Here is a 21765-nt window from a genome sequence, read left to right as displayed (position 1 = left end):
GAGATAGAGAGAGAGAGAAAGAGAAAAATATCAGCTTAATGACATATCTTACATCCACTGCTTACTGCTCCACTTTCCTTAATGAAGGCAGACACAGAAATATTGCTCATGTAGTGAAATGTGGGTTATACTCTCTCAGAAGTAGCCTATAAAGATTTCCAATTCAAGAGGAAGTTAGGAACGTGCCAAAAAGCAGTGTACTTAATTACAGACTGGCAGTCTATTAGTTCTATGATTGAGTTTAATCACACTCTTATTTGTCATGCCCAATTTAGCATCCTCCGTGTCAACGCAGGCATTTACAGATACAGTACAAGCCATGCTAGCTACAAATCATGAGCTTGATCAACTTCCCTTTACACAGTTTCATTATCGACTTCCATACTCATGCTCTTTTCTGCTCACGTGGGTGTTTAAACTACAGTGATGCATCTCACCACAATCCTAGAACTATATCCAAGGGACATTACGTCTTAAAGGTATAGTTCACCCACATTACTAATATGACACATTGGTTTTCTTACCCTGTAAGCAGTCTATGGACAAGGTATGACAGCAATACATGCTTTGGTTTTATTTCCTTGGCACTGCTTTTAAATGTTAACATTTTAGCATTTGTGGCATAAATCCCACTTGAGTCATGGTACTGATATTTGTATTTTTCACGCATGGAAACAGTGCCAGGGAAGCTAAACCAAAGCATGGATAGCTTTCTGCTGTCATGCCTTGTCCATAGACTGCATACAAGGAAAGGAAACCAATACGTCATTTTGCAATTTGGGTGAATTATACTTTTACATCCCTTCAGACGTTCGCTCACAAAGACAACGTCCGTTGATACAGTCTAGAACATTAGACAAACTGGCCAGAGGATGTAGCTCAATGCTTGCATTGTATCCATCATATACTGTAGCGCTGCTGTCCTGAACAGATCTTTCTGTATAGAAGCCAACTGTATGTATGTTTAAGACAAAGACCTTTATCTAAAGGCTTCTCAGTTGGTAAAGCATGGCAATTGCAACGTCAGGATAGTGGGTTCGATTCCCGGGACCACCTGTACTTAAAACGAATCCATGCATGACTGTAAGCCGCTTTGGATGAAAGCGTGTGCTAAATATATTATTATTCTATTAACAGTGAACATTTCATCCTTTCCATTGCTACTTAATACAGTTGGTCAATACTGTATTATCTGTGGTAACGTCTGAGACAGTCCAACAAACGGGTTGAACTGTGGTACACTGGGGTGATATTATGATCAAACAAGACGGGTGAACTGGGGTACACTGGGGTGTTATTATAATCAAACAAGACTGGGGTGAACTGGGGTACACTGGGGTGAATTTATGATCAAACAAGACTGGGGTGAACTGGGGTACACTGGGGTGATATTATGATCAAACAAGGCTGGGGTGAACTGGGGTGATATTATGATCAAACAAGACTGGGGTGAACTGGGGTACACTGGGGTGATATTATGATCAAACAAGGCTGGGGTGAACTGGGGTGATATTATGATCAAACAAGGCTGGGGTACACTGGGGTGATATTATGATCAAACAAGGCTGGGGTGAACTGGGGTGACAGTGTTGTATGTGGAATAATAACTGAAAAAGAATGTCAGGCATGTTGTGATTGACTACAATAGATGGCAAAGTACTGTCTAGATTCTATTTCTCCACAGCAAGAGTTGCTTTGCCAGCACAATGCCACCTCGTATAAGATTATCAGGTGTGACATCTCTCTCTTCCATGGTGAAGGTCACCTACTGTACCTGTCTCACTAGATATACAGAATGATCCAATCTGTGTTGTCAGAGAGGGTCAAGGGGTTTGGCCACTGTCAAGGCAACCTTTGATAAGGGAGAGTAAGTGGATAGGGTTGGAACACTTTTCCATCTCAAAGGAATTCATCTATTTCAGAGTTGCTGCTTCCACTGGAGTTGATAGAGGCAGATGATGCAAGGAACTCTAGGACTTATGAAACTGCTGGTTCGTGACTTTGGTTTAGAACACTAAAATAGGGTTTTGTTTGGAAAATATAGCATACCATAATTTAAAGCACAGGACACACAGCAATCCAAAGAAGGCCTAGTGAATCAAAATAATACCCTACTAAATTACAATACTAAAGGCCTACTGAATGTAATATAGCTGTATTAAGCCTAAACAGTGTATAATTCCAATTCATGTTCATATTTTTTACTATTGATGTGTATGGGGATGAGAGGGTGGTGAGATATCTGTGAGCTGGCTGTGAATGGGAGCGGGTCTGGTAGAGGGTCAAGTAAAAAAAGTTGTGTCACAGCCAGGTTCAAATCTGGCCACAGTGACTTTAATCTCATGTCCAGACATACAGTACTGCAATGGCCTAATAGTTGTCCCAGCACCACACCAGAACACAGGCCATCTGTTGTTGGCAACTCCTTAGATAAGCCCAACAAGGGAAGGGGTTCAAGGATGATCAAATATCTGAAGGATTGTATCTTGTATCTCAGAGGTCGGCTATCTAATAGTTTTATCCCGGATATATTGAATCCCACAACCGAGAACAATCTTGGAATCAACAGTACTGCATAAGAGGTATTTCTTGACAACTGGAAATGGACCCGTTTGAGTTACTGTGAATGTTTGATTACATTATGCCTGACCTTTATGTGACCTCAGATGACCTTATTGACCAATTCATATTCACCCATCAGTTCAGACTAATCACAAGCTTACAGTTTAATCACTCAAGTCACAAAACTATCATGCTGAAGTTGTGTACCTCTCAATAAACCAGTGACTGTATCAAATAAACTGATCACAACATAACAATAATCAGATGTTTAATTGCTGAACCATCATTTCAATCGAAAAAATAATATGGTGCTTAAATAAGACAGGTTTACAGTTGGTGTTAATCTCTTGGAATCTCTCAATTTCAAAAGAATTATCATTTGATTCCAGTTCATAGATTATCAAGCATATGATTTAGGTAATGGAATGGCAATGACTCATTGCAACCATAACATATTATATCACTAAGTTAGTAGGCCTTATGCAATGTTGCCACATCAAAAAAAGTTAAAGCTCAAAAACACTGGTTTTAAATTAATGTACATTGCATATCTCTTAAATAAAAATGTGTGGATATACCATCCATACAGCAAGCCATTAGTACACAGAACCTAGTGCAAACAATAATTCAAACAGTAGATGGAAAAATTTTAACAATGCATATGAAACACGTTTAGTAAGTTACATGTCTTTCTTCCCACTGTGGGAATAAATGCAAACGATATCACTAGGACAGCCCCCCCATTCCACTGTTCACCAATGACTTTTGATGTTATCGTCCGACACACTGTCAACTTTCTAGTAGTCAGAGTCCACAGCCCCTTATTCCAATCTCCTGATTGTACCTGTTCGTGAGGGTGTTTGCTTTCCGGGTAAGCTTGGACAGAACCGTGTGTAGCCCGGTCAAATGATAATGAAATTGTTTCTCCAAGTCATCATCATCGGATTCTATTCTGGATATGTCCAACGCGGTCACCCCCATTTTCTCTGTCCGCCTGTCGTCGGCTTGCAGGACCCCCCATTCGATGTCATTCCTGATCGATTTCAATAGCACATAGTAATTGTACATGTCCCCGTCCTGGAAATAGGTGGCTGACCCATTGCTGGCGGTCATAATCGGTGATATCGTTTTCACTTCTTCTTCCTCGTCTAGAGGCACGTCTCTTAGCAGACTAGGAACCATCACTGTCTGATCCATGTTGTTTACGGCACCAATAAATCGGTTCATGGCATTGAACAATGAATTCTTTTGATTGTACGAATCCGAAATGTGCATCATTTTTGCAAGAGACCTGTTCGCGTACAGACAAATCTAACGTTAGTTACCTCGCTTCACCGATGATAATGCACATTTACTCTTCTGTCACAGTCTGAAATCAACCTTAGCTTGCTAATGCTCTTTATCGGATTACAATGACAAATTTAGCTGCTGCATAAGCTTACTCAGTCCGAGGAAACATCCAGACTTCTCAAACGTCTTGCCTGCCTTGTGAGTACTGTACTGCCTAACGTTACTCACTAAATGACAAGCGGCTTTTTTTCCTAAGGGCGTTCCCGGATCTGTCTCAGTCGACTGTTTTCCCCCTCAGGCCAAAGTAACAGGATGAACGACCTGAAATAAGAGACACCATACGGTTAGTTACTTCAAGTAACGTTGTTTCAATAACATTAGTTGCATAGTTGGCCTACCAAAAATTAAGAAATCCTTACGCTAGCCAACAGACGCTTCCGTTATCTCAACTAACTGCATTGACAGCTAAGCTACCATAAGCTAGCTAGCCATATGGAGTATAAATTTAGCTCAAGCAGTACAAACTCACCGTAATGTTATTGTCCCTGGTATTTCCAGATAACCACTTCACTTGTTAAACTTCAGTGGAAGGCATAAAGTCTAAATAAGACAGCTTGTTGTGAGCAAAGCGACCGGTAGCTAGCTAGCTTGATATATCCTCAGCACCAGCAATAGGACCGTGAAAAGTAGGAGTGGCGTGCTTGCATCAGCCCACACGCCGTAACTCCCTTTTCAGCCAATCAGATTTTAGCCGCTTTCTCACCAACCCCACTGATTTGCTGCCAAATCAACTCCCCGGTAGAACACGTTTACTATCCTTCAAAAAAACTAAAACACGTTTTGTTTTTTACCTTCCTTCCCTCCTTCCTCTTTTGGAGAGATTATGAATAAAATAATAACATCATGTCACTTCAATACTGATGACTCAAATGTGTACGGTGAAAAACTTGCTTTCATAGTTTAGTAAAATCAGGGCTCGTGTCCATTTGAATTTGAGCGTCTCAAATGACATCCTTTCAAGGAAATAAGGAGGGGAGGAAGGAATCATGCATTTTGAGGGGTGGAATGAAACAGGACCATCTGAGGAAACTAGAGACGTGTTGAGGCAGGAGCGTATTTTAGGCTGGGGTTGCATCATTCCTGCCCACAAAAACACTTTTTAAGTAGTGGGTGTACTAGTGACAATTTTAACAAAGTATATACTATCAACAAAGTAGTTCGTTTTTGATGTTGTATCAACAAAGTATAGTTTCAGATGCTGTAACAGCTTCATGATCACGAATAAGGATTGTCCATTGTGTATACATTACATTGTAACAAACGACAAGGATTTCATTGGATGTTGTTCTTGTCATTAATTTAAAAAAAAATCAAAGTCAAGCCCATAAAGATCCTATTAAATTACTCGAATTAAATTATTCTAATTCCTAATTCTATAGTCAAGCCTGCCTCACGAACACCCTTTCTAGACGGGATAGCGGATACGTTTTTCATAGATGTGATAGTGACACCCTGTGGTAAAAAATAGAATTGCTATCTGTAAATGATATTGGATCTATCAGGGGCAGAATTAATTAATGATGATTAACTACCCACCTTATTATCAACAAAACAAAGACTCGGTTCTAGAAACAAAAGAGATAGAATAAATATCTTACAACAGAAGCTCACAACTGAAGCGATGTAATGACCATTTTATTAATAGATTCAAGATCACAATTGTTCACAATATCAACATACATTTGTTGGCATGCTACCTGATGATGCATTTTAAAACGTTTTTTTTATATATATACAAAGTCTTATTATTTCACCTGTCCAACTTTGGATTGAGATGTTAATTGATCATGTACATTGGTTTTATACTGATCCACCAAAAACACAGGGCAACTTCAGAATGAGGCAAAACCAAAAAAAAAAAAAAAGAATCCTAGTAATTACAGAGATAGAATGTTGGAACCACCAGCTTGCTGTATTCACATCACAGTTTAATTAAACCAGTAACAATGCCAGTGACCTCGGTGGTCTCCCCCACTCCATTCTACCCCCAGGCCCTCACTGAAGCTTAGTATTCCTACAGTCATTACCACCCAAGGGGCATCTGTCATATTACCGATTCTCCATTTAAGCAATACACAAAAGTAGCAAAGCTTAAAAAAGTGGCATTTCATTTGATTGTTTGTTCCAAGCCATAGCAATGACAGCCCGAATCGAGCTTGAACACCTACCACTGAGAATGACTGGGGAGATGCTGAAAGGCGTTATCATGGAGAAGTGGATGGTTGGATGGAACTATAGAGCTGTTACAGGAGGTCATTTATAGTGATGTTCAAGGGAAACACTTAGTTCTCATCTCCTTCTCTTCCTCTCTCTCTCTCTCTCACCTATTTTCCTCTCTCTCTCTCTCACCTCTTTTCCTCTCTCTCTCTCTCTCTCTCTCTCTCTCTCTCTCTCTCTCTCTCACCTCTTTTCCTCTCGCTCTCGCTCTCGCTCTCTCTCTTTCTCTCTCTCTCTCTCTCTCTCTCTCTCTCTCTCTCTCTCTCTCTCTCTCTCTCTCTCTCTCTCTCTCTCTCTCTCTCTCTCTCTCTCTCTCTCTCTCTCTCTCTCTCTCTCTCTCTCTCTCTCTCTCTCTCTCTCTCTCTCTCTCTCTCTCTCTCTCTCTCTGGGCACAGAAATCAATTCATTGTCTATTCCACGTTGATTTCAATGAAATGACGTGGAAACAATGTTGATTCAACCAGTGTGTGCCAAGTGGGCTCTCTCGCTCTCTCTGTCTACCAATCCCATATAGTGAGAAGCAAACAGCAGCAACAGAATACAGGAAGTAGAATAGTCTTCTCTCATCGTCAGAAAGCAGTGCTGAAACAGTGAAACTCTAGTTTGTGTAGTGATGTGCGTCAGTCAGGTGGGAGAGAGTTGGAACTGAATGTACTGGGGTGTGGCGGTGGAGAGAGAGAGAGAGATAACTGAATGTACTGGAGAACGGACAAGAATGGTAAAATAGAGCTGGATCTCAAGCAGAAGGTGACTGTGTAAAAATATTTTAACACCAAAACTGGGGTTTTAAACCAGACAAATGGCTGGGTGTCAGACTACTGTTATACAAACACACATGACTAGTTAAGACTTTTAAAATTAAATTAAATATTACAACAACAAAACAACATTATGACTAACTAACTAACTAAAAGGACAGAAGGCACAGGGGAGGGAGTGGCAGAGATCACCAAGTACAGGACTCAACTGAATACAGAGGATCTAAAAGCATCACAAATACACATCCACAGAGAGCAACTTGCACAAGGTCATTTAGAGCGATAGTCATTTGAAGCAGGATGTGGGTTTAATGTACTCCATGTAGCAGTAAAAAGCAGACGCGGTGTGTGTGTGTGTGTGTGTGTGTGTCAGTTGGAGAAACTCACAGTCGTTTATGAGTGGGCTCAAGTTTCTTTCAAAGACCTCATATTGGAAATGCTGATGGCATCTCTCAAATTATTTCCAGGAAATTTTGACTGGGAAAGACAGCCATCGAACGAGGAGCTATGATGCATCAAGACAATTTCTTAGGAATATTATCAACGTGTGTAAATGAAGATTGGGACTGTTTCAATTACGCATGGCATGCATGGGTCGGAACATATGGTTGAGGCAGGTGTTTGTGCTAATCTAGAACCATTCATTTTAGAAGAATTAAGGTCTTGAAAGGTAAACGTTTTTAATCATGGCACGACGCCACATTAAGGAATGTGTTCAAAGAGACGAAACAGAGAGAAACAGAGAGAAAAAGAGAGTGAGAAAGAAAGAAAATAAGAAAGAGTGGAAAAGTAAGAATGTAGTGTGCTAGTGTTTGGGTGTGTTCCTCCCCAGTTTCCAAGGTGACGTGTACTCTCTCCTCCTCCTGGTCTCCCTGGAAGGAAACAAGAAAAAAGATTCCTACAATCACAGAGAGACTCAACATGATTGTGTGTCTGTGTGTGTTTGTACGTGTGTGTCCACGCATGTGTGTCTACATTCCCTGAGTACACCACAACCATCTCTCTCTCTTCGCTCTCGTCGTATCATGTAAAATAACATCTCACCACCACCCCTAATCAGTGACAACGAGGGGAAGAAGCCCTGAGGCTTCTGAAGTGACGAAACAGCCAACCAGTGTCTGGTGGATAGGAGCCAGTAATGCCAACAGTTTCTGCAAGCTTCGAATTGACAATGATGCTCTGGTGAAGCTCGGCCATGCTAACCGCTAGCAGGCTAAACGCTATGATGCTAAACACTACGAGGCTAAGCCAGTGTGTCATAGAGGGGAGAAGTGGGGGATGCTAACTCTTTAAGGCATAATCACGCAACACAGCCCTGCCAACACGGTATAAATCAGAGTGTTTAATTGCGAGGCAAACAGCTTTATTTATAATCCACAGCAGCACAGTCGGGGACAGCCAATTAGAGGGGCCTGCTGGGAAGGTGTGAGCTAGCGATAACCACCTTTCATAGTGAGATCACGTTTGTGTGTGTGTGTTTGATTGCGACTTGCAGGGGGCTGTAGAGGTTCCAGCCATGGAGGTCTGTGACACACACCCTTATTATACTGGAGGCATTGCACTTAGTCACAGAGACAGATAGCACTACACAAGTGTGTGTGTGTGTGTGTGTGTGTGTGTGTGTGTATGTGTATGTACATGTGTGTGCATGTGCGTGTGTAGCACTCTGGTACCCTGCAAACCATGACCCATTTTGTATTCTACATGAGTCAAATGTAGTGGAGTCCATTGCCCGTGTTGTGAATGGCTGCTGTTCATACAAGGATTTGTACCTTGCTTGACATGACCGCCTTGTTGACCTGATAGCCAGCAAGGTGAGACAAGTATTCACCAACAGCACACATGCTTAAACATTATTGTGCAAGGGGAAGCTGGTTCGATATTGATGATGATGGGTTTTCCTGTGTGCCAGATATTGTTGTTGTGGGGGGAGGCCAAGGGGAGGTGCTCATTTTGGAAGTGGGCTGCTCATTTGACGGCGACATGGAGCAGGCCTTTGCTGATAAGCTGCTTAAATACCAGCCCCTCGTGGCACGCTTGGACAGCCTCGGGTGTAGGTGAAAGCTGGTGGCGCTGATATTTGGTACACAGGCTTGCAGTGCGTGGCCTCCAGATTGCGGGCCTGACAAAAACTAGGGCAAAGCAATTGTCTAGGTACTGCTCTGTTTCAGCTGTCGTGGGCAGCCTAGCTGTTTGGAGAAGGAGGTGCTTTCTGTACCCTGGAGTGCCTTGCATACAGGGACCTTTGAAATGTTAGGATTTTTTTTACATTTGATTAGTGGATTCAAATAAAGTATTTCATGTGTGTGTGTCAGACTCACCTGCACCTCACTGCTACACCATCTCATATTGGTTGGCAGTGATAAGCCGCGACAGACAGCAGGCCAACAGCATACCAATTGACTGGAGAGAGAGAGAGAGAGAGAGAGAGAGAGAGAAGAGAGAGAGAGAGAGAGAGAGGAGCGAGAGAATGGGAGAGGAGCAAGAGTGGGAGAGAGAGTGGGAGAAAGAGAGAGAGATAATGGGAGAGAGGAGAGAGAGAGAGAGAGAGAGAGAGAGAGAGAGAGAGTGGGAGAGAGAGAAAGAGTGGGAGAGAGAGAGAGAGAGAAAGAGAGAGTGAGAGAGAGAGAAAGAGAGAGATATTTATCACAGTCTTCCCTCCACCCTCCCCTCTTCTCTCTTCCCTCCACCCTCCCCCTCTTCCCTCCCCTCTTCCCTCCACCCTCCCCTCTTCCCTCCACCCTCCCCTCTTCCTCCACCCTCCCCTCTTCCCTCCACCCTCCCCCTCTACCCTCCCCCTCTTCCCTCCACCCTCCCCCTCTTCCCTCCACCCTCCCCCTCTTCCCTCCATCCCCATCGCCAGGGGATGGAGGGCCAAGGAGAGATGAGGGAAGGAGGGAGGGAGGGATCAGGGAAGGAGGAGAGGAGGAAGGGGGATAAGATGCATTAAAGAGGTGGCTGCTCCACTAAGAGGTGCCATTGATCTCTCTCTGCCACCCCTCCTTCTCCCCTCGCCGCTTCCCTCCATAACGTTTACGGCACAATTAATGGGCTCGGGACTGCAGAAGAGCAGGCCGTCGCAGGTCACAGCGTCCACGGAGACACACACACACACACTCTCACTCTCTCTACCTACCTCCCCCAGGCCCATTAAGGGTAATGGAGGGGGTTGCTGTGACGACGAGCGGCGCCGTGGGGCTAATCGAGCATGTCAGCCCGAGCAGGAGGTAACGACCACACTCACGCAGAGTAGAGAGAGAGAGAGATAGAGGAGAAATGAGGAGAGAGCGAGAGAGAGGAGAAATGGAGAGAGAGGAGGAATGGAGAGAGAGGGAGCTGGAGAAGTAAGGAGGTAGGGGAGAGAGAGAGAGAGAGAGGAGGAATGGAGAGAGAGGGAGCTGGAGAAGGAAGGAGGTAGGGGAGAGAGAGAGAGAGAGAGAGAGTGTGCATGTATGCGTATGAGGAAAAGCGAGAAGGATGGAGCATGTGTGTGTCTTGTACTCTGGTCTGCATAATAGTTCCCGAGGCGCGCCTGACTGGTGTGTGTGATGGAACAGGCTCTGAGTGGCGGACTAGCTGATTGGGTCTGAAGGAGCAGCGGTGAACATCGCCCCAGCCGTGTGTAATCATTAGTAACCTGCACTGGGCGCACGCTCACACACATACACACACACACACGCACACAGAAGGAGAGTGGGAGAACACAGCTGGTCCATAGTGTGTTACTTACTTGTGAGACAGCTATTCCAAACGTCACTCCAGCAATGATCCCCATGTTAGTCTCAATGAAGTCGGTCACCAGCTCATAACAGCCCTGTAGAAGACAAGACAAGTGAGTGTGTTTGTCAGTGTGTATGGTGTGTGTCTGTCTGTGTGTGTGTGTGTGTGTCTGACCTGCTGGTGGACCTTGCTGGGGGCTATGGTGGCATTGCGCAGGTCAGAAGAGTTACAGTCGGAGATGTTGGCACAGCAGCTGGGTGGGATGCCGTTGTTAGGAAACCAGATACTGGATAACCAGCTGGTGTAGTTCAACACACCACAGCATTTCAACTGGAGGGAGAGAGGGGCATGGAGAGAGAGGGAGAGAGAGAGAGAGAGAGAGAGAGAGAGAGAGAGAGAGAGAGAGAGAGAGAGAGAGAGAGAGAGAGAGAGAGAGAGAGAGAGAGAGAGAGAGAGAGAGAGAGAGAGAGAGAAAGAAAGAAAGAAAGAGAAATAGAGAGGGGGGTGGAGAGAGAGAGAGAGAGATATTTATCACAATCGGTTTTTAATCACAATCCTAATTTGGCTGTCAAAATGACCGTCACTCACACTGCGCTGCACATTGTCCACAGCCAGGCTCCTCTCGTCCTGGGAATTATAGTTCTTCACCGCCTCACTGAAGGTCCTCTGGAAGGTTCCCTTTATCTGGGAATACACAAACACACACACACACAAACACACACAGAGAAGGATTGTTTTTTTTATTAGTTCTTGTTGTGTTCATTGCCTCTCCTGTTGTGAAACAGATGGACACTCTGACTGATGAATTCTGCCCACTGGGCACACACTGGTTGAATCAACATTGTTTCCACGTCATTTCAACAGAATAGACGTTGAATTGACATCTGTGCCCAGTGGGTGGGTACTCATGATCCTGTGGGTGAGTGCCAGAGGCAGGTATGGCAGGGCCACCTACCTCATGACGAAAGACAAAGCCGGAGATGCCAGCCACGAGCTCTGCCAGGAAGACCAGGGACAGGAACATGGCATACTGCAGAGAGAGGGCACACAGGGCGCCACAAAACGGCCACTGAGTTACTGTGTATATTATGCAGGTTTTCTCACCTTTTGCTCACAATAAGCTCCTTGAAATACTGCAAGGAACGTTGAATGACAATAGGAAAGGAATACATTTTTAGAAGGAAAGAAATAAAGAAAGATACAAACCCACTGGGCACACACTGGTTGAATCAACGTTGTTTCCACATCATTTCAATTACTTTACGTTGAACCAACGTGGAATAGATGTTGAATTGACGTCTGTGCCCAGTGGGAAGAAACAGAAAAAATAGAGTTACTCAGTTGGCAACTTCTCCTAGCTCTCACCAGCTTGAGCATCCATGGGCTCCCGCGACACGTAGCGAAGCATCCAAACAGTCCGAACACGATGATGCATGTTCCGGTGCCGATGAGAACGTAAGGAGCGTTGGTGGAGCTGTCAGCGATGATAGATATGTACGCACCCAGCATGAACTTCCCCCATAGTCCTACAGCTAGGAGGATCGCGCCCGTGATCTGGACAGAGAGAGAGAGAGAGAGAGAGAGAGAGAGAGAGAGAGAGAGAGAGAGAGAGAGAGAGAGAGGAGAGAGCGAGAGAGGGGAGAGAGAGAGAGAGGGGGGGGGAGAGAAAGAGAGAAAGAGAGAGAGAGAGAGAGAGAGAGAGGAGAGAGCGAGAGAGGGGAGAGAGAGAGAGAGAGAGGGGGAGAGAAAGAGAGAAAGAGAGAGAGAGAGAGAGAGAGAGAGAGAGAGAGAGAGAGAGAGAGAGAAGGACAAAGACACCATTAGAGCCCTGTCACTAAAACGTCATCAAGGGGATCACTGGAGGTTTCAGACCCATAGAGATGATAGGTGGCATGACTGTAACACAACCATCACATCTTCATGACACCTTACATATGATATCAAATGTCAGTGGTCTGTTTAAGCAGTCGTCCATAAAACCAGTGAATTCATCTGTGTATTAAACCATTGATTGCAATGCAAGGACCACCCATACACAAAAATGTATGCACGCACGCATGACTGTAAGTCGCTTTGGATAAAAGCGTCTGCTAAATGGCATATTATTATTATTATAAATGATACACTGCTGAACTACTATGACGCTGTTAGTGGTATTGAAGATAGCTCTTTGCTGCCACCCAATGAAAGAAACTGAATCCTCACTGCATGGCTCATGAGACGGAAGAGAAAGTGAGACATTTCATAGGCTCCTTTTTTTCTGGTTCAAATGAACTGAGACTTACTAAGTAGACCAGACCCAGCTGCTATCAAAATACAGAAATCATCCCCGTATGCTGCATTTTGCATCATATGTTGCAAAATGCATCATACGGGATGATTTCTGTATTTTTATATTTACATATCTTGAAAACTTGATTGATAACAAGCAAAACATTTTGGAACTATGTCAACAATGGACTAATGAAACAAATACCAAAATATAGTTTTTGGGTGGAATTTTCCGTAAGTAAATGGGAACTGTGACAATTTGTTTTCAATGGTAAACAGCCTTTATGGGATATCTTGATTTTTCCACCATATTTGGCCCTACTCATGTAGGATGACTCGTTTCCGGACCATGTCAACTGACCAGGAAAAACTCATGAAGGGAAACACAATTTTCACGCCATTTTAAAAAACTTTTTCGTAGCAGGTTAGGATAACTTACGCCGCAGGTTAGGAGAATTAACATAGCAGGTTAGGATAATTAACGTAGCAGGTTAGGAGACTGAGGTTAAGGTTAGGAAATGGGTTAGGGTTAGGTTTAGCGAAAATGCTCTCCTAACCTGCTATAAAAATCACTTTGTGTCGAAGTGGCGTGAAAAGAGTGACAGAGTGAATGCAGGCCTTCCAAAAGCCCACCCCACACCAGCATGCATTAGTCGCTGTTGACTGAACGCTTCACTCTCTCTATGCTGGGGTTATGTAACCTCGCAAGAAAAGGAGAGTCAGACATTCCATTTTTGTACCACCATTTCGTCAATGCATCATACAAAACCATGTCCCCGTTCTTTCATGTTGTTGTTGTTGTTGTTGTGTGTGTTTCTACTAGTGCTTATTATGTGCACCCAATGACGTATACAAACCCTGGATTGCTGATGCTATGTATTGGCCATTGAGAGGCTTTGAAGCCATCTGTCGGCCATGTTGGCACTCCCCAGTAGGAGCAGTCCTCCATAGGAATACATGGAATGCTACAGTATTTAAATGAAATGTTTCAAGGACAAAATTACATGTATTTAAGTATTTTTGTTGTTGTAGTGGGGACAGTAACATTAGTCATCCCCAAAAATATATACTTTAAGGAAAATGTTTCCATATATTGTTTATTTTTTTATTCTTATGTTTAGCTCACATAATATAATATAAAAGTATGCATTAAGGTGTCTGTAATATAATAAACGTGGCAAAAACAAATGTAGACATTAATAAATGCATTTCTATAGCTTCCAAAATATGTTTTACAACGGTGAGGGAGTGCCAAGATGGAGGTGCGGTTGCTTCAACACAGCGCCCCCTATCAGTCATCTAGTGTATGTATAAATCATTGTGCGCACCACACTTTTCTGTGTATAGACCTCTAGTAGTGTCTTCCTGAACCAGCAGATGGTGCTGTGGTTATTGGTAAAGACTGGCATCATTGGAATAGAGCAGTGGCACGTCTACCTGTCCAGAGGAGAAAGATGCCATTCCCTTTGATGAGGAAAAAAATCCTCATAAATCATCACAAAAACTGTTCTGAACCGTGTGGGATTGTGGGTCTAGGAAGGTAGGCTACTACTGGTACTATCTAACCTCAAATCTCAACATCAATGTTGTAAATGATCTAATTATACACATCCACAAAGACATGACAGATATGAATACACAAAAACATGACAGATATGAATCTCCTCCCCCATGTCATTCAATTAAAGTGTGTTAATGTATTCACTTTGGGGATTTGGGGGGCTTGTTCAAAGCAGGGGTTCCACTCAAGGACTGGGGTTCTCCATTGGGTTCCTCTCTATATCTCTTCCTGATTATTAATATATGAATATTTCACTCATTAATTAACAGCATCTGTGGGGTAGGGAAGATCAGGAATCAGGATTACATCTAAAATGACAATAACTGGAGTTCCTTTCTTTGTCAAATCTGAAGTTAGCAGGGTTGGGTCAAGGTTTCCTTGATAATTAAGGCTGGCTATTCGTCCCTTACTAGCATAGCAATGACATCACTGAAGTAACTATCACCCCCGCCCCCGCCCCCAACCATAACTAAATATGTTTATCTTATCTTACCTTATAGCTTCTCTGGTAGAAGCTCACTCCTTCCTTACATTTTAGTCATTTAGCAGACGCTCTTATCCAGAGCGACTTACAGTTAGTGAATACATTTTTTTTTTATACTGGCCCCCCGTAGGAATCGAACCCACAACCCTGGCATTGCAAACGCCATGCTCTATCAACTGAGCTACATCCCTGCCGGCCATTCCCTCCCCTACCCTGGACGACGCTGGGCCAATTGTGTGCCGCCCATGAGTCTCCCAGTCGCGGCCGGCTGCGACAGAGCCTGGATTCGAACCAGGATCTCTAGTGGCACAGTTAGCACTGCGATGCAGTGCCTTAGACCACTGCACCACTCAGGAGTGCCTTCTGGCTTACACAAGCCAGAAGGCATTGGCCCAGCTGCTGTGAGATGTGAACACAGTTTCATAAGACTCTCAGCCCACCGGTGCTCTGCCATAAATATCAGCCTGTTCAATATGTGTCTAACCCACACAGAACAGCAGCAGAGGAAGACTTTATCAGACAGATCTATATCAAAGATGGTGGATAAATGAAGATGTCCCACTCAGGCCATTTACCTAGACCGGCGTCTCATGGCAATGCTAATGACTGTGTGAAACAGATACCAGAGCTGCATGCTGCTGAGGCACAGAAATAACTGCTAACTGCATCACCACAGTTTGAGACCAGGAAGGAGTGCATGGTAGTAGTGGCACAGCTAAGAAATTCCTCTATCGTTGCTATGCCTCATGGTTAGCATGCCAACGAACACGGCAGAGAGGAAGCACATGGGAAAAGGATACCTAACTACTGATACAGGGTCAGATATTTTGTCATTCCCCTGATGGTTAAGGTTAGGATTGGGATTAGGGTGATCTGATCCTAGATCTGTGGTAAAGGGCAACTTCTACCTCAAGCAGTGGCACCCTGTTCCCTACATTGTGCACTTCCCATAGGGCTCTGGTCAAAAATAGTGCACTATATAGGGAATAGGGTGCCATTGGGACGCTACAAGCATCACCTCCCTGTAGCCACCATGCGTTGGGAAATGTTGTTGTGATTCTGAGCATGTCTGGCGCCGGCCGTGCGTCAGAGGCCCGCTGACACATACAGAGCAGCCTGTCTGCCTCCCTCCCTCCCTCCCGGCCTCCCTCTCGGCCTCCCTCTCGGCCTCCCTCCCTTCCTCCCTCCCTCCCTCCCTCCCTGCCTGCCTGCCTGCCTGCCTGCCTGCCTGCCTGCCTGCCTGCCTGCCTGCCTGCCTCCCTCCCTCCCTCCCTCCCCCCTCCCTCCGAGAGAGGGAGAGAGAGAGAGAGAGAGAGAGAGAGAGAGAGAGAGAGAGAGAGAGAGAGAGAGAGAGAGAGAGAGAGACAGAGAGAGAGAGAGAGAGAGAGAGAGAGAGAGAGAAAGGGAGGGACGAGAGAGTGTATGTAGTGAGACAGTAAGAGAGATAGAATAATTTAAGAGAGAGAGAGAGAGATGAGTCACTGTCCAACGTGTAGCACGACACCTAGACAGCGCTGTAGGACACATCTGAGAGATAGCACATGAATGAGTTCTGTCCCCATCTCATCCCTATCCTCTGTCCCTTCTCTAGTAATGTCTGGGAGCAGTTTCCTCTCCTCTACAGTGTTCATGTTTTATTTAACGCAACACTATCAATGATTCATGGAACCATCTGCTGTAGCGAGCGAGGGGCTTCCCTCCCCTACATGCTCCATCAGCAGGGGGTACCGTCCTAGGCAAGAGGGGTTTAGGGGAGAGGGTGTGTGTGTGTGTGTGTGTTTGTGTGTGTGTGTGTGTGTATGTGTGTGTGTGTGTGTGAGTGTATGTGTGTGTATGTGTGTTTGTGTGCGTGCGTGTGTGAGGGGACTGATGAAAAGAGCCACGGCTCAGATGAACTTCCTCACACAAACAGCAGTGCAGAGGCCCTGTGGGATGTGTTGTAGTCGGCGGCCATATTGGCCTCAGTTAACTCAGCTGGGCTTTGTGTTTATGTGTACTGAATGTTATCTCAGCTGTGACGTTACACCACAGTCATGAGACATGGTTATAGGGTTTCTGTTGTAGTAAAAATGAATTCAACATCTGAAACACAAATGCATACACAATCCTAGATGACCAAATCCCTTTACACTGTTATGTACTGTATGTCGATTTTGAGTGAACTAGGACTTTCAGAGTAGGAATAGGGAAGTCAGCCATTTTACCTATAAATACTGAAGTTGCCAGTCTGTTAAAGTGAACCACTTTTATCAGAGTCCGTCAGGGATGGCGCACAGGAGCTAGTTGCATTTCAACACCAGATTGGAGTCCTGACAGAGGTAATTCCTCTATGTAGAAATGAGAGGGCTGGGGCCGAGGCCTGACTAATGGTCAGACCATCTGCCCTGGCAGGTGCACTGGCGCTGATGCAAACATGAGACGACATCACACCTTTATGCCACTTTGAGCTGCAGGAAGAGCCTTTGAGATAGAGCTTTAGCTTCGGTAGAAATACAGTAAGGGGAACATGATGAAGAGAGACACACACGCAAGACATTTAGGTAGGAGACCCCTTGGATCATTATTATTCTGTATCTGAAAGCAAAGCAAGGCATGTGTGTTTGATTTGGTGTTGCATCACCAGGGATTGCTGCGCTGCTCTGCTCTGCTCTGCTCTGTTCTGTTCTGCTTTGTTCTGCTCTGTTCTGCGCTGCTCTGCTCTGCTATGTTCTGCTCTATCCTGTTCTACTCTGTTCTGCTTTGTTCGGTTCTGCTCTGTTCTGCTCTGCTCTGTTCTGCTTTGTTCGGTTCTGCTCTGTTCTGCTCTGTTTTGTTCTGCTCTGTTCTGCTCTGTTCAGTTCTGCTCTGTTCTGCTCTGTTCTTTTCTGTTCTGCTCTGTTCTGCACTGTTCTGCTCTGCTTTGTTCTGCTCTGCTCTGTTATGTTCTGCTCTGTTTGGCTCTGTTCCCTTAGATCCTGATGCTCCTGGAGCAGGGAAGCAGGGGGAGCCACGCCCCTATGTTCCCTATAGGATTCCAGCCACTCACAGCAGGACTACAGTCACACTCCATCCTCCCCTGGGAGCCAGCTAAACAACACTGAGCCACTTCCTGACAGATTAAACACAGCACATTAATGATGCCTGGAGAAAACCAACAACAACAACAGCACAGACACCTTTTTAACAAGCCGCTCATCTGGCTCACATTGTCTCCATCCAGCTTTTCCCTTTAAAAACAACACGGCTACAGTCAAACCAGACAGACAATAGAAGCTTTGGGAGATACAGGGACTCAGTGTGTCCCCAGAACAGAACAGTCACTCGCTGGATGGCAGAGCAGGAGAATTGGGAGGAAGGATGATGTAGAAATGAAAAGAGCACTTTAGATTTCAAAGGGGAAGCGCTCCCCTCCTTCTCCCCTCAGCAGAGACATGATCAAAGGCACTGTTGTTCTATGTGCGCTCAAAGCCAGGCACTTATAGTCGAATCTCATTCAAATAAAATGTTTTTTGGGTTTATTTGTTTACTTTAGGATGGGGGGTTGAAGGGGGACTAGAATCAGCCCCCTGAGTGAAAACTAAACTCCAATCTGAATTCTGTTACAGTGATCTTGGCATCTGACTGTGTTTTATTGAAACTCCAATGTGGTGTTCAAGAAATGTCATGTTGCATAACTGACAGCCCACATGAAGAAATACTTAATGTAGAATTCTGTAGTAAACTGTAGTATACTGTAGAATACTATAGTTAATACTACAGTATTATCTGAAAAAAAACACAATGTCCGCTAAAACACTACAGTCCACAAAAACATGACAGTTTTTTAACTATAGTAACACTACAGTATTTAATTTGCATTTAACCTGCCCATTCCCCTCCCCCATATCCCAATTTGTGCCGGCCATAATTGAGAAACCTACAGTACCAGTCAAAAGTTTTGACACACCTATTCATTTAAGGGTTTTTCTTTATTTTTACTATTTTCTACATTGTAGAATAATAGTGAAGACATCAAAACTGTGAAATAACACATATGGAATCATGTAGTAACCAAAAAAGTGTTAAACAAATCAAAATATATTTTGTAGCCACCCTTTGCATTGATGACAGCTTTGCACACTTTTGGCACTTTTCTGGTTACTACATGATTCCATATGTGTTATTTCATAGTTTTGATGTCTTCACTATTCTTCTACAATGTAGAAAATAGTAAAAATAAAGAAAAACCCTGGAATGAGTAGGTGTGTCCAAACTTTTGACTGGCACTGTAAATACCAAGTACAGTATATTGAATATATTATGTTCTAGAAAAGAGAAAGGCTCTCAACTATCCGTTCAGACCCCAGTCCTATCTACCTACAGGTTATGGAAAATGAGCTCTTTTAGTATTTGTCCAGTAGGTTTCCTCAAGGAGAAAGCCCCCTTCTTCTATGTCAAAAATAATAAAACAAAAACACTATAGTAAATACCACAGTAATGTCCGCAAAAACACTATAGTAAATACTACATTAAGGTCCGCAAAAACACTACAGTAAATACTACAATAATGTCAGCAAAAACACTACAGTAAATACTACAGTAATGTCCGCAAAAACACTACAGTAAATACTACAGTAATGTCCGCAAAAAACACTTTAGTAAATACTATAGTAATATCCGCAAAAACACTACAGTAATGTCTGCGTGTGTGACAGCATGGATGGTAGTCCATCAGTATCACAATGATTGCTTTGTTGCGGGCCATTAAATTCACTTAGTCTGTGTAGTGAGTGATCAATAACGTTCACCTCTGAAATACAAACATTCTACTCCAAAGGGCTCTGATGTTTCTAGAATGAATCTGTTCTTCTAATGTAACCAACTGGAACTACAACAATGATAGAACTCCAAGTTGACTTTGTAATGCATATTGATGGGGGTCAATGACAGTATGTTCTACATCATTGGAGGTAACGAACACAGACAAAGAAGACAGTGACATGACAGGAAGTCTTGTGCTCATCAAGGTGGATAATGACATCCTAAAATGGTCCTTAAAGCGACAGCCATATTGTACATCCTTGGCTGAGCACACCACAGGCCTCCTTCTCTGCACTACTCTTCAAACCCAGAGGGATTGACTGTGCTTCCCAAGTGGAAAAGGAAGATGGGAATGATTGCCTTTATACTGTACATTAGGGTTGACTACTCTGAGCTATACAGTAGTAGCTGAAACAGCTAGCAGAGACCGAAGGTAAGGGTACCCCTCAACCATGTTTTATATGTAAATGTCTGTTCACTTTTGATTAATGAGAGGGAAGGAGAGGGAGAGAGAGACAAAGAGAGAGGGAGAGAGAATGTGAAAGAGAAGCAAACAGAGAAGACAGAAAGAGGGAAGAGAAAGAGGGGGATTCACATCATTCACTGGTGCTGGCAGGGTTTCTGAGTTGGACTGATCATTAGTTCATTAAAGGCTCAAAATGGTGCCAAGTAAAGTACGATGCTTGGAAATGTAAACTATAAGCTCAACGAGGCTCCCTTGCTCTCTCAGCAAAGCTGTGGGTCCATTCTACAGTGAAGGCACTAAACTAGACCAGGCAGCACACAGAACCAACGGGGGGGAGTTAATCTCCATGGCAATGGCAGTCTCAGCAGCCCGCCCGCCAGCCAGCCTACGTGGCCATGACCGTTACTATTGTGCTGTGTTGGTCTCACCCTAACCTGACATTGTTCCGGTTTTTACACCCAGGCCTTTTCTTCCTCACTGCGTTGTTATTGGATAGGTGTAATGACAGGCAGCCTGGCTGGCAGCAGCGTTGTTATTGGATAGGTGTAATGACAGGCAGCCTGGCAGGCAGCAGCGTTGTTTGGGTTTTGCACTGCCTGGCTCTCCAGTCCCACTGAGGGATTAGCAGCATCCATTTTCTCCTCTCCCTGTGCCCTGTGAGACTTCCTGGTATGGGATAGATAAGATTTACTTCATATTGTTTCCATATCTCCACTGGAGGCGTGGTGTCTGGAAATGAGCCTGTTTTTATTGACCCCGGAGTCCAGCGTGACGTTAGGCCTCGTGAGCTGCTAGCTAGCATAAACACGACACAAACGACACACAGCAGGTGACGAGCCAGCCAGCGAGGAGCCTGTCCCCTTCCACCTGCTGAGTCAGGTGGCTGTCAGTGTGACCTCATGACCCCCTAACAAATGACTCGCCCTGAGACAAGGGGGTCTATTTTATTGGCACACAATTCACAGTGGAGGTCCCTTAGCCCGTACCACAGTGGCCTTGTTGACATATGATCTCAGAAGCACATTCTGGGTTCTGCAGGCCTATGTGTTTGCAAACATACTGGACATTTTGGAGGGTCTCACTTTCAGGGACCGAAGTGAAACGTCTAGACGTATACTAGTAGCCTATGTGTATTCAGTTTATAAACAGCATACTGGACATTTCTGAGGTTCTCGCTTTCCGTGACCGGCAAAAACGTTGGAAAGACAGTAGGCCTATCTGGAGGAGGATATCGTCTTGTTTTAAAGTATTTTGAAGGGCACCATAGTGATTCATCTTATAGTCTTTATTGATTCATTTGTTGCAATTACTATTAGTCATACAGTATATTACATATGACATATCACAGTCACCTAATAGCTTTGCAGGAAAGCCCAACTCAATGTGTGAGCTGAGCACTACATGCATGTTAAAGATGTCAAGCACGGTAACACTCTCACGCCATCAGACAAGACAGGCAAACAGACATCAGTGCACTTAATATTGCCGCTGATCCAGCAGCTCACTGTCATTGGTCCAGGGGTCAACAATGACTCATGTTTAATGTCTTCCTGTCGGATATAGCCTTCCTACTAGACCAGGGAATAGCAAGACCCCT

The 21765-nt window shown here is 44.3% G+C and overlaps 2 protein-coding genes and 1 non-coding gene across 3 annotated transcripts in view; 1 reads left to right on the top strand and 2 right to left on the bottom strand.

Annotated features, from left to right (window-relative positions):
* Window positions 1–2813: 2813 nt before the first annotated feature.
* Window positions 2814–4544, bottom strand: mid1ip1b (MID1 interacting protein 1b). The gene is made up of 2 exons (XM_041859458.2): window positions 4382–4544; window positions 2814–4173 (listed from the first exon to the last, which is right to left on the bottom strand). The coding sequence occupies exon 2, from the start codon at window positions 3838–3840 to the stop codon at window positions 3367–3369; it is 474 nt and encodes a 157-aa protein (XP_041715392.1). The 5' UTR covers window positions 3841–4173; window positions 4382–4544; the 3' UTR covers window positions 2814–3366.
* A 2876-nt stretch (window positions 4545–7420) lies between these two features.
* tspan7b (tetraspanin 7b) overlaps window positions 7421–21765 on the bottom strand; it is a 28626-nt gene continuing 14281 nt past the window's right edge. Inside the window, exons 2-8 of the mRNA XM_041859237.2 lie at window positions 11973–12161; window positions 11563–11637; window positions 11196–11291; window positions 10782–10937; window positions 10618–10701; window positions 9209–9290; window positions 7421–7759 (exon numbers count right to left, since the gene is read on the bottom strand). Of these exons, the coding sequence (XP_041715171.1) occupies window positions 9222–9290; window positions 10618–10701; window positions 10782–10937; window positions 11196–11291; window positions 11563–11637; window positions 11973–12161 (669 nt within the window). The 3' untranslated portion in view covers window positions 7421–7759; window positions 9209–9221. The remainder of the gene's footprint in view (window positions 7760–9208; window positions 9291–10617; window positions 10702–10781; window positions 10938–11195; window positions 11292–11562; window positions 11638–11972; window positions 12162–21765) is intronic.
* Window positions 19273–19325, top strand: LOC121548113. The gene has a single exon (XR_005996603.2). It is a non-coding gene; the product is annotated as a U7 small nuclear RNA (small nuclear RNA).

The sequence above is a fragment of the Coregonus clupeaformis genome, chromosome 31, assembly GCF_020615455.1.
Source record: "Coregonus clupeaformis isolate EN_2021a chromosome 31, ASM2061545v1, whole genome shotgun sequence".
In the NCBI taxonomy this organism is placed as follows: Eukaryota; Metazoa; Chordata; class Actinopteri; order Salmoniformes; family Salmonidae; genus Coregonus; species Coregonus clupeaformis.
This window is presented reverse-complemented; position numbering and strand designations above follow the sequence as displayed.

Bases quoted from the DNA above. Each gene is read 5' to 3' on its own strand.
- mid1ip1b (XM_041859458.2), bottom strand. From the start codon at position 3,840: ATGATGCACATTTCGGATTCGTACAATCAAAAGAATTCATTGTTCAAT.